Source organism: Mus caroli, unplaced genomic scaffold (genome assembly GCF_978045245.1).
Source record: "Mus caroli unplaced genomic scaffold, Mus_caroli_1 scaffold_2, whole genome shotgun sequence".
Lineage (NCBI taxonomy): Eukaryota > Metazoa > Chordata > Mammalia > Rodentia > Muridae > Mus > Mus caroli.
In genome coordinates, this window is record NW_028227257.1 from 140,144,163 (window position 1) to 140,157,718 (window position 13,556).

Below are 13,556 nucleotides of genomic sequence, written 5' to 3' on the forward strand. Positions count from 1 at the left end.
TTCACGAAGTTGTTGAAATTGTAAAAGAAATCAGATTATTGTTCTAGTAAGAAATGGAAAAGAAGAAGAGGGGTTGAAATTGATTGCCTCTGAGTTAGCTGAGCTTCCCAAAGTAGATAAAAATTTTGCTCAGAAATTTAAAAGCCAGCTTGTGGCAACAAAAAGGTGATTGGACTCTGACTTCCCTAGTCACTGACAACATGTCCATTAAAAAAGAATAAAGGAGCTGATAGGTGGTGCATGCCTTTAATCTGAAAACTTGGGAGGCAGAGTCAGAGAGTCAGAGAGTCAGAGAGTCAGAGAGTCAGGCAGAGAGTCAGAGAGTCAGAGAGTCAGAGAGTCAGAGAGTCAGAGAGGCAGAGAGGCAGAGAGGCAGAGAGGCAGAGAGGCAGAGAGGCAGAGAGGCAGAGAGGCAGAGAGGCAGAGAGGCAGAGAGGCAGAGAGGCAGAGAGGCAGAGAGGCAGAGAGGCAGAGAGGCAGAGAGGCAGAGAGGCAGAGAGGCAGAGAGGCAGAGAGGCAGAGAGGCAGAGGCAGGTGGATCTTTGTGAGTTTAAAACCAAGGCCAGCCTGCATTACAGAGTGAGTTCCAGGGTTATACAGTAAAATTCTATTCTGAGAAAAGAAAGAAGAAAAGAGGAGAGAGGAGAGAGGGAGAGGGGGAGTGGGAGGGGGAGAGGGAGAGGGAGAGAGGAAGAGGGGGAGAGGGGGAGAGGAGGGGGAGAGGGAGAGAGGGAGGGGGAGGGGAGGGGGGGAGGGAGAGGAGGGGAGGGGAAGTGGGAGGGGAGGGGAGGGAGAGAGAGAGAGAGAGAGATAGAGAGAGAGAGAGAGAGAGAGAGAGAGAAGCAAAGAAAGAAACAAAATTAAAAAGTCCATTTGAAATAGTTTTATATTTATTCTGGTTTCATTGCCTAAGACAAGGAATATTGACATTTCAAAGGACATACAACAGTATATAAGAATAAATTATAATACAGTTGTGATGAATGAAACCAGAAGATCTTATATGTTAATACAAGTATCACATTATATTAACATGTCAAATCCTTAATGGTTATAAGGATGAAGGGGTCTAGAGTCACCAATATGGTTTTGAAGTTTGAACATTTGAAAATTCTACACTGAATGAACGAGAATCGAATGACACATATAAGCAATATAAATGCTATCAGTTCTACATGAGCAAAATTTTATCAGTGAAGGAAATCATTGCCAAGAGATTAGAAATATAGAAACTAAGTTTAAGCAAATGTTACTCTGTTAAAATGTGATCAATATATTTCCAATTTCTGATATTAAAACTAGTGTAAATATATGTTTATATACACAGCATTGTTCAAACACATATGCACTGTGTATTAGGTATATAATTCCTAATTTTACATGTACATACTCATGAATAAATATTTGAATAGTGACAAATTATCATATTTTCAAAACTATTGACTACAGATATTCACTTTGATACATATTTAGCACTTCCTGTTAATTTTGTATTAAGTAGCAAAATATACCAGAAACAATAAATCACTTTTAATTTTAAGAAAGAACCCTCACATACTATTAAATTCTCTTTGGAATTGCTTTACATTTAAGAAATAGAACACAGATACTGTTGAATTCTGTTTTGTTTTGTTTTGTTTTGTTTTTTCAGATGGCTTTGCTTATGAATCTGACTTAGCATATCTTATTTTAAATTATGTTACAAAAACTCCAGTTTTATGCCTGAGGATAATTGAAATGGTAGTGGTACAATTAATTTCCAGCTGTGTTTGAGGTGAAATATGTTTTTTTGTATTTTAGCATTCATACAAGATGATGGGTTCATATTTATTGATTCTCATCTGCTGATCATTTCCTTTGCTAGGTGTTCAATGGGCATTGCTTCAGCAATGATCTATGCTCTAAAATCAAGGAAATGTCACTGTCATTGGAACCATTTTTTAATATGAACCATAGTCTTGAAAATCCCTGCCGGGTGGTGGTGGCGGCGCACGCCTTTAATCCCAGCACTTGGGAGGCAGAGACAGGCGGATTTCTGAGTTCAAGGCCAGCCTGGTCTACAGAGTGAGTTCCAGGACAGCCAGGGCTATACAGAGAAACCCTGTCTTGAAAAACAAAACAACAACAACAACAACAAAAAATCCCTGAGAAGTCTCACCATTTCATTTTTTAATTTATCAATAAAATTATAATATGCCACTGAAGTTCACATATAATTTATGTAGATTACAGTTTATTTTATATGTTTTTGAATTAAGGTATAGTTAATTATCTTTTTAATATCATGTAACTTGATTACATAGATTAGTTTTGTATATAGACAAGCTATCTCATTTATTTTAATTTCTAGATTCTTCCCACTGAATCTATGGCAAATTATTTTATAGCATATCCTATATAAAAATGTATTGTAACAATCCTCAGTTGTTGACATTAATATAGCTTTTGTGGAACAAAGAGTAACTAAGGCTAGATGAGGAATGTGGAGATTGCCTGTCAGTGCTATGCCCTGAAGTCTGTTTGGAAAGTTACTTTCCTCTTTCAACTTCAGTGTCTTTAGTTCATGAGGGATAGTTTTGAGGCTGTGTTTTTGCCTCCCTTAGTATAGGTGGAACTAGCCATTCTTTGGGTTGCTCTGTGTTCATTGCTATTTTGAAATCCAGGAGGCCTCAAAGACAGAGGGAGCAAGCCCTACAGAAGCTTCTTGTTTGCCAGTGTGCCTTAGAGATTCATGAAAAACATAATAGATTGTTAATGTGGTGGATTTCCCATTCACTCTTGATATTACATACACACACACACACACACACACACACACACATATATATATATAAAGTCTATATTCATATGTATATATATATATACAAATTATATATTATATATATAATATATATATACACATATATATAAAATCTGTGTAAATTATTTTTAATCTTAATGGTAACTATTATAATTATAAACCATATATATGTATATGGCATATATATATTATATATATATATATATATATATATATATATATATATATTACATACCATTAAGATGGGCACACCATTTTAGCAATTCTAGGAAAAGGGATGTATTTAGACTTTCTTTCCAGATGGGTTAGCTGCCAGGAACAGCCACGCTGCTGCTTTAGTTTTAATATGCACAAATACTGTTACCTGGCCAACAACCTGAAACTCATTCTACTCTATTTGAAAGACTTAAAGATTTTTATAAGCAATTAAAAATTTAAAATTGATTTCATTAAATTTAGTTTAAAAAGTTTCAGTTTCACCGATCTAAAGACAGTAACTATGTTCTCAGCCATATAAATGACATTAGAATCATATTAATATATGCCATTCCTCAATGGCACCTGTGGACATGCTGGTAAATTTTTGTGCATAGCAAAATAAAATATCTAATAAAAATTACTTGGATTTAATATTGTCAATTAAAAATATTTTCAAAACAAATAGTCTTTCTCTTTCCTTGCTGGAGCAGCAATTCTAATGACTTATGACAAACATTTAATAAAACAAATTCACTGTACAATTATTAAGTAAATGCCTCCAACAGACTGTAACTTATTTCTAATCTTATGTCAGCAACATCCAACTCTGCATATAGTCAAATATGTCAATGTCTATGAAGCCATTTAGCACATAGAAAATGTATTTGCCTTTAAATAGAATAAATGCAAGCTATAACTGTACAAGAAGTAATCCTGTTAATGGTCAAACACATGTATGTAAATGTTTCTTGTGCAGTTTCTAAGCATTTAGGTTTGATATATTCTAAAAATACTTTTTATCTTGATTTTTCTAAGGAAAATTATATTGATTGGTTTTTTTTGGGGGGGCTTTTTTTGGTTTTTGTTTTTTGTTTTTTTTTTTTTTTGGTTTTTTCGAGACAGGGTTTTTCTGTGTAGCCCTGGCTGTCCTGGCACTCACTTCATAGACCAGGCTGGCCTGGAACTCAGAAATCCACCTGCCTCTGCCTCCCGAGTGCAGTCATTGCTAAATAGATACCACATACTTCACTATCATTTCTTTTTTTCTAGAATAAATCTCCTTGAGTTTACAAGCTCCAGTATGATACAATAGTTTTGAATGTGGCAATGATGCAAACAAATAAGTAAAATAGAGGGCAAACAAAAGAAAGTCAGCTTCCTACTGTTCTGTACTCACTTCTGCAGTCTGTAGAAAATAACATATATTACACTAGCCATAAGCATGGGCTTTGGTATCTAGTTGTATTGGTTCAGCTAAACACCAGCTAGTTTTATTTTTAGCTAGAGTTCTTAGTCATTTAGAGTAAAGTTCTTATTCTCTCTGTTTCTCAGTTTGCTCATTTAGATGGGGGAATAGTGATGATATACATGCCTTGTAGAGTTGTTTTAAGGTTTGAGCAATAAGTTGGTTAAAGGACTTAGCCACACATGTTCCTAATGTCTAATGCAAATAGAGCATTAGCACCTTGCTGCTATAGTCATTATTTGTGGCACAAACGTATTTTAAGATTAGGGATTAAGGCATCATATAATGAGTATATGCACACACACGTATACATACATACATACATACATACATACATACATACACACATACACATATACACATATACACATATGCATACACACATATGCATATATACATATGTACATATGTACATATATACATATATGCATATATACATATATATAATCTATAATATATGCTGTTATATAGGTACATATACATATATACATATATGTATATGTCATATGCTATATGCTGTAAAGACAAGAGAATGAGCTGTTACTGAATGCCAATAAAGAAAGGAGCAGACAGACATATTAGAATGTATCTATTTAGTAGTATTTCTGCATTTGTTTTCATTTGGTTGTGTTTTTTTTTATTGTTTTTATTATTATTTTTTTTTGAGAAAAGTTTTTGCTGTGCATCCAAGCTTGCTTGGAATTTGCTACACACTAGAGGTTAGGCTGAAATTTAGAACTATAGTTCTCACTTTTAAGCCCAAACACTTATTTGTTGCCATTCTTCTGAAACTTAGTTTTATTTATAGACCAATGGTCATAATACACAGTCAATTCTAAAGCAGAACATTTCCTCTCTGATACTCATGACTCTGCCCAGTTCTTCAAAGATACCATTTTTAAAAATGTAGGAGTGAGAAGACCAGCCAAACACTGCTAATGCTCAGAGACTGAGCAGCTCATAGACAGGGATACTAATAGAAGTGTGCATTGTTGAACAACTCAAGTGGATACTAATAGAAGGCCGAGTTGTTCATGGTCATTATGGAAGAGAATATCAGTCTCCATACAGGTTTTCCTCAGACAAATGTCTCTTATCTGTTCCTCCTTCACATGAACATGGATAATATTGCATGTTGCACAGCTGTATAGACCAGGAGTGAAGCTATACTTAAAGAATATTTATCTAGCACCTAAAAGTAGATTTACATAATCAAACAATAAGTTAAAATGAACAAATAAAACATTTTAAAGAAGACAATTAATGAATAGAGGAAACAGTCGCTGATTTTGCACATCCAAGATGCCAATCTGGAAAATGATGATGCCCAGCAGTCACAATGATTACTCAACAGAACCAAGTTCTGAACCAAGTTCAACATTGTTAAAAAAAAAATCCTCTAAAGGCTGAAGTCAAGCAGTTAAGGCATGCTATTTGATTCCAGGCCTCCAAGGAATATGGGCAATTAAATTAACAGTGAAGAAAATTTCAAAACTGACAAATTATTCAAGGCAAAGTAACAATTACAAAAACAAGGCAGGAGTGGGTAGATGGGTGGAGGAGCACCCACAGCGGAGGAGGGGGAATAAGATAGGGGGTTCCCAGGGGATAGACCTGGATAAGGGATGACATTTTAAATGTAAATAAAGAACGTGTCCAATAAAAGAAAAAAAAACATTTGAAAATATGCTTTTTTAAAAAAAAAGCAAAAAGAAAGCACACTCTCCTTTGGTCAATGCTTTGTGATCCATTCTTCTCTTGTGAACCCTGGGTTTTTCTATGACAAAATCAGATAAATAAAATCCCTAGAATACATAATAAATAGTATCAATGGTTAGTTTTCTTCTTATATTATTAAGCACACTAATATGCAAAGGCAGGAAATATTTATTAAATACATTAAATGGCATAGAACTGTAACTGAAAAGATCATGTCACAATCAACTAGTATATAAGTTTTCTACATTTGCTTGTACTTTTCTGTTATATTTTATTAAACAATAGCTATAGGTTTAAATTTTAATGATTTATATTAATAACTTTAAAATTACATTTGAAAATTAAACATCGTTTCTTCATGAGACTTTTACCCTAAATAATCTCATTGCTTTTGCTTACCTAATCTCTTTACATTTTTCGTTACTCCTTGGTGTTGATCAGAACGCAGCTGATAAAACACTCTCACCCCATGCTGTCTTTCTATCTTCAGAGCCACAGACCTGTACACTGAAAGACTTTCTCTGCAGCAACGGAGACTGTGTATCATCAAGGTTCTGGTGTGACGGAGAGTTTGACTGTGCTGATGGCTCTGATGAGGTAGGGAACTCTGTGAACACCAAAGTAATCAGATTCCATGCAGGGTTATCATCATTCAATATGGTGAGTGTGACCAAAAGTAGCTCGGGAGGGCACCCTGCTCTGGAGGCCCTGAGATAAGTTTAATTTATGATTTTAGGCTGCATAGGCTGCATAGAATAACTGTGCTACTACTGACAACTAATTCTATATCTTGTTTTACCTCCACAGTTGGATATCTATCATGGAATAGGATGCTTGGAAATCCACTTCCATGTTGCTGGTGTACTTGCAATTTGTAGATTCATTTATAAATTTGCTGATGTGTTTATAGCTGTTACCAATATTTTATGCATTTTAAAGTCTTTCTTCAACAGATACAGTATTATAAACTTTACTCTGTTCCATAAATTTTCATGAAACTTTGGGTTAAACTTTCCTTAGGTTATAAATCCCAATCCATTTATTATAAGACCCATGCTTTAGGTGAAAATAGAAGATAATTTCTGTGGACAACTCTCCAAGCTTGAATTGTACTTAGGCTTTCTTGCTTTGTATTTGTGACCCCTGAAGCTTTAAAACTAGTCATATTGAAATAATACAGGCTTTCTTTTTATACCACAGGAGCCAAGTGTGGGAACAATTACTTAAGTACGTTTTTTACTTTACTTAAATGGGAGGAAAACAGAGAATGTAAATGTGTCCAAGGGAAAAAGAGGTCTTTAGTTTATTAAGGAAGTCATTTTTCTTTCACTTATATAGTACTGATTTGGATATATATTTTTTTACCTCTTCAGGAAATGCATGCATTCAGTACTCATAGAACCCATTCCATCTCATTTAAACTGTAGAGGATACTCCTTAGAGATTTAGAGGTTTCTGCTTCTAGCACTTCCCTAAGCATTCATTGAATTTCCATCTGATGGAGAAGCACAGCATACCTCTACTGTTTGGACAACAATGCATACAACTTAGGGCTTTTCAAGTCTACCTCCACTGTTACTAGGACAGACACTTCCATTCCCTTGCCATTTTGGAAAGTCCATCCTAATAAGAGATAGGAACACAAGGTTTGGCCCAAATCAGGTGTGATTCTCACTTCAAGGCCAGCAAACCTGAGCTTGGATTTGCGAAGCTATCTCAAGAAAAGTTAAAAAATATCCACTTTATTACTCAATGGCTATTCATAAAACAAAAATCTAAATCCCTTACAAGATTCTATAAGGTGACTGAATAGTTTACAGTGGTAAGTCACATACGTATTTGCCATCCATCATTTAAAAATGGTTTAAACATTCCTATGTAATGCAAACTTATCATGCATGGATATGCATGGCAATGTTTTTATTTCTATTTTGCTTTCTTGACATTCTCCAGACATTATAAACATATTGCTTGAGGCTTATGATTTCTTGTTGCATGATATTACTAACTGTCCAAAATATATAAGAATCATAAAGTCTAATTTTAGTGTAAATCTTTCCAAAATGTTATCCAAGTCAAAATAAATATATCTATTAACAACAGTCAACATGAAGGGCAAACTATTTTCATGGATGAATATATTTTCAATTACTAAGTGTCTTCAAGGCAATACTCTAAAGAAATCTTTTATATAGTCTTAATCTGCAGACAATGAATCCATAGTAAATTCTATTTTTTCTTTAAGATCTGTAATAACATTTATTTGATAAAAGACAGTCATTCAAATGACGAAAAAGAGACTTTAGCACAAAGTTAGAAAGGACATTTGCATAGATTATTTTACCAGTAATTAGAAACTTTGGGAGAATTGTAATTATATATATATACATACACACACACACACACACACACACACACACATATATATATATATACACACACACACATATATATGCACTAAATGTCATGTGTTTTTAATGATATCCTTTCAAAAGAGTATGAAATAAGCTTTAAACATTGGATTAGGTTAATTAAATGTTAAATATAAATCTCTGATGGTTACATAGCAAATTATCTTCCAAAATTTCAATTGCATTTTTTTTTGCTGTCTTTTGTTATTGTTTATTGTGCATGTGGTAGAATTGTGAACAGAGACCACAATATGGATGTGGTCAGAGGACAACTAGAAAAATTCTTTCTTCATGTGGGCTCTGGGCTTTGAACTTAAATTGTTTGTCAGTTAATACAGCAACAAAAAAATAAAATAATTGAAATACATCAGTATATTATGATATCTTGCTTAGTATTCCTTTTATATCCTAAACTATCTACTTCTATAAACAGTGAAAAATGAAGAGAAATACAGGAGTTATGATTCACTCAAGTATTCGCAGTGATCTATAAATATCACTTCCCACATATTAGAAACAGTGCTGCTATGAGGGATGTGTAATTCTAGGTCTGGGAAAAGAACGTCACACATGAATTATTAATAACATCTTCAGATGTGAGCACACAGGACTTTAGGGTCAGTTATCACAGGGCATAGAGACAAAAGTGAAAGGGCCTCAGCTGAGAAAGGGAACAAGTGAAGTATCTAAAGAGGAAAAGATTTTATAATGGACTGAAGTCCATGAGTTCACAATAGTACTTAAAAGGAAGATCTCAATAGTCACATTGCTAAGATATTAATATTATTAAGAAAATGTATGTTGTGGCTGGAAAGATGTCTTAGTGGTAAAAAAACACTTGCTTACAACTGCTTATGACTACAGTTCAAAGGGAATCTAACTCTCTCTTCTGGTCTTCATGAAAATTACATGCACATGATGCTCATACATACATGCAGACAAAACATTCATACACATAAAATCAAAACATATAAATCTTGAAAAATAGAGATAATAGTATGCTAATCACACAGTATTACAGTAATTTGTGTTTGATTACATTATGCTTTTAATTATTTAAAATAATAGCTAACAGTCCTCATAAACATACATGTACAATACCATATAGTAATTCATATTAGGTTAAATTTTATATTAGAAAACATCAAGAAGAACTACCTTCTCTATTGTCAAAACACTAGAAACACCAATGCTATTTATTATTAATTTACTTCAGTTCAATGAAGCTAATAAAATTATTCACTAAGTCTAGGAATGTTTATCAAGTAGTTACTGTAATTATGAAACGGATTTAAATACTTAGTTCATAAATATGCATGACCTTTATACACACAGTTCTTAATTACATGTCATAACTGGGAAAAGACAAACCAAAAAAAGCTTCTAGACTATACATCTTTTTTTTTTTTTTTTCCAAGACAGGGTTTCTCTGTGTAGCCCTTGGCTGTCCTGGAACTCACTCTGTAGACCAGGCTGGCCTCAAACTTAGAAATCCTCCTGCCTCTGCCTCCTGAGTGCTGGGATTAAAGGTGTGTGCCACCACGCCCAGCAAGACTATACATCCTATGAACATAAATACAAAAATCCTTACCATAACACTCACAAACTAAACCCGATAGCCTATTAAAAAATTACTCACCATGGTCAAGTGATTCATATTAGGGCTGTAAGAGTTATTTGATATTTGAAAATAAGTAATCATAATACACTGAGACAACAAAATGATAAATAAATATGATCATTTTTTGTAAAAAAATGAGATTTTAATAAATTCAACATTCTTTCATTTTACATAATGAATGAGTGGTCTTCCTGTACTTGTTAGGTAGTCCTGGCTAGCCTGGTACTCACTATGCAGTCCATAGTTTGCTTGAACTCATGACTAACTTCCTGCTTCAACCTTAAAGACATACAGGTCTCCTTTCATGTTCCCCAGTATCCCTGCTTCCCCCTATTACTATCCTGACACATTTGTATTGTCTCAAAGGTAGAGTAAGTTCTGGTAAAGCTTCCTTTGAGAAGCTTATCCTAAACAATCCATGTTTGTTTTTCTTAACAATCAATATAATTTTTGTTATTGTCATTTATATGGTGGTATTTTATATTAGCCTGTGAGCTCATAAAATATAAGTAACCCCTTTTTATTATCACTCATAAAAGTCTCTGGTATTGATATTTTAATATTTGGGAAAACATAGGAAGCAAATACCAATTATGTGAAGTCTAAAAATTGTCAATCAGCAAAAATAAAATAAAAAATAGGACATAATAGCTTTGGTTCCCTAACCTGAGGATTAAACTGGAAAGAAGAGCAGTAATTCACTGTCTTCACTCTGGAAATATCCATAGCTGTCAAACAGCTAAGCCACTTGTTGGAAAGGAAATACTACAGTTTGGGAAAAATAGAAATTATTGTACTTGAGCAGAATAGCTCATTTAAATGAATATTTAGACCAGGTGGGCGAATATCACTCTTGTTTATCTCCCACAATGAACTGAGAGATTTCTAAAAGTGTATGTGTTCTACTTGACTTCTAAATGAAATCTTTACCTGAGCAAATAGAAGTGCCGCCATTACAAATCAATCTATAGTCATTTAAGAGCAAATGTTATTTTTAAAAAAAAAAGCTGATTCACAAACAGCAAAATAGTAACAGGATCAGTTCAGAGGAAAAGAGATGAGTAAGAGAGAACACCAAGAGAAAGATGGATGGCAATATGAAATGGACCTCCTCCAAGCTTCATGCCCATTCAAAATATACAAATATAACTGAAGTACAAGTGAAAGGACTTTGAATAACCTTTGTAAATATGATGAAAATCCTTAAAGACATGGCAAATAGGTCCCTTAAAGAAATTTATTAAAATACAGACAAATAGTGGAAGTGAATAAAACTACTGAAGACCTGAAATTAGAAATAGAAGCAAGCAAGAAAATCAAAAATGAGGGAAACCTGGAAAGGAAGAATTTAGGAACCCAAATACACACCACAGAGGCAAGCTTCACCAACAAAGTACAACACATGGAACAGTGAATTTGTTACACTGAAGATACAATAGAAAGAATGGACATTTCAGTTAAAGTTTCATCTAAAAACAAAAAAAAAAACAAAAAAAAAAAACAAAACAAACAAACAAAAAACCAAACAAAACAAAAAACTCCTGACACCATTTTCCAGGAAATCTGGGACACTATAATAACACCAAATCTAAGAATAGAAAGAATAGAAAAGGAAAATAAATACAGATCAAAAGCACAGAAAGTATTTATGATCAAAATCACAAAAGAAACTTTTCTTTCTAGCATAAAGATGGAATGTCTATTAAAGTACAAAAATAAAGTCACAGAACATCAAATAAACAGGACCAGAAAAGAAAATCCCCTTAGCACATAGTAATCAAAACACTAAATGTACAGAACAAAGAAAGAATAGTGCAAACTACAAAGAAAAAGGGTCAATTTACAGAAAAAAGAAGCAGAACTATTAATATTGGACTTAATTTCTCCATGGAGATTCTGAAAGAATAAAACAGCTTGGACATATGTGCTATAGTCTAAAGTGGCACAAATGCTAGTTCAGATTATTATACCCAGCAAAACTTTCAATCACTATAGGTTAAGGAGATAAAACATGCCACGATATAAGCACATTTAACCAATATCTGTCTACAGCCCCAGGCCTAAAGAAGGTAATAGAAGACAAACTCCAACCTATACATGTTTACTCTATAAACCAAAAAAAGACTCCAAGGAAAAAATATCAGACTTTGTCAAAAGATGAGAAATGCATGTGCAAAGGCATATAAAAACCACCACTACAACCAACACCATCAATAGCACATATAATTGGGATCAGTGATCATTGCAATGTCATAGCTTTCCATTAAAAAAAGACAGAGATGAATACACTGGGTGTGAAACACATCTACCCTTCCACCCTTTTCCTGCATCCAGAAAAAAAATTGAAAAAAAAAAAGAAATCAATGAAATAAACAAAAAGAAAAGAAACACAAAAGCATACCTTATTAACAAGGAGAGTTAGACATTGCAAGCAAATAGACCAAAGAAACATTTTGATGTGACCATTTTTGTATGTGTGTGTGTGTGTTTTTCCCACATTTTTATTAGATATTTTCTTCATTTACATTTCAAATGCTATCCCAAAAGTCCCCTAAACCCTCCCCCTGCCCTGCTCCCCTACCCACTCACTCCCACTTCTTGGCCCTGGCATTCCCCTGTACTGGGGCATATAAAGTTTGCAAGACCAAGGGGTCTCTCTTCCCAATGATGGCCGACTAGGCCATTTTCTGCTACATATGCAGCTAGAGACAAGAACTCCGGGGGTACTGTTTAGTTCATATTGTTGTTCCACCTATAGGTTTGCAGACCCCTTCAGCTCTTGGGTACTTTCTCTAGCTCCTATATTGGGGGCCCTGTGTTCCATCCTATAGACGACTGTGAGCATCCACTTCTGTATTTGCCAGGCACTGGCAAAGCCTAACAGGAGACAGCTTTATCAGGGTCCCTTCAGAAAAATCTTGCTGGCATATGCAATAGTGTCTGCATTTGGTGGCTAATTATGGGATGGATCCCTGGGGTGGGGGGGCAGTTTCTGGATGGTCCATCCTTTCATCTTAGCTCCAAACTTTGTCTCTGTAACTCCTTCCATGGATATTTTATTCCGTATTCTAGGGAGGAATGAAGTATCGACGTGTTGGTCTTCCTTCTTGATTTTCTTGTTTTGGAAGTAGTATCTTGGGTATTCTAGGTTTCTGGGCTAATATCCACTTATCAGTGAGTGCATATCAAGTGACTTCTTTTGTGACTTTAATTTGTAGCAACCAAATCAGAATAGATAGGGAAAAACACTGTGTGCTTGTCAAAGGAAAAATTCATCAAGAGAGATTTTCAGTGTGTATCATCTAGGCCCCCAAAATACCAAACAGTACTACAGCATAAATCACATATTGACCCTCACACACTTGGAGAATTCAGTATGAAACCGTCATATAAGCATGTCAACCAGACAAAAACTAAACAGAAATGTGTGGCCTAAATGACATTATAAACCAAATCGACCTAGCAGATATTTACAGAATATTTCATCCAAATACAAAAGTATATAACTTCTCAGCACTTCATTGAAATGGTTACATAACTGATGATATGCTTGGATACAAA

General features: G+C 34.2%; 1 protein-coding gene across 3 annotated transcripts in view; it reads left to right on the plus strand.

Moving 5' to 3' along the window:
* Nucleotides 1-13,556, plus strand: part of Lrp1b (LDL receptor related protein 1B) — a 2,026,300-nt gene that overhangs the window by 1,860,584 nt on the left and 152,160 nt on the right. For all 3 annotated transcript variants that reach the window (XM_021181392.3, XM_029472167.2, XM_029472172.2), the window contains exon 68: nt 6,454-6,560. In XM_021181392.3, the coding sequence (XP_021037051.1) occupies nt 6,454-6,560 (107 nt within the window). The remainder of the gene's footprint in view (nt 1-6,453; nt 6,561-13,556) is intronic.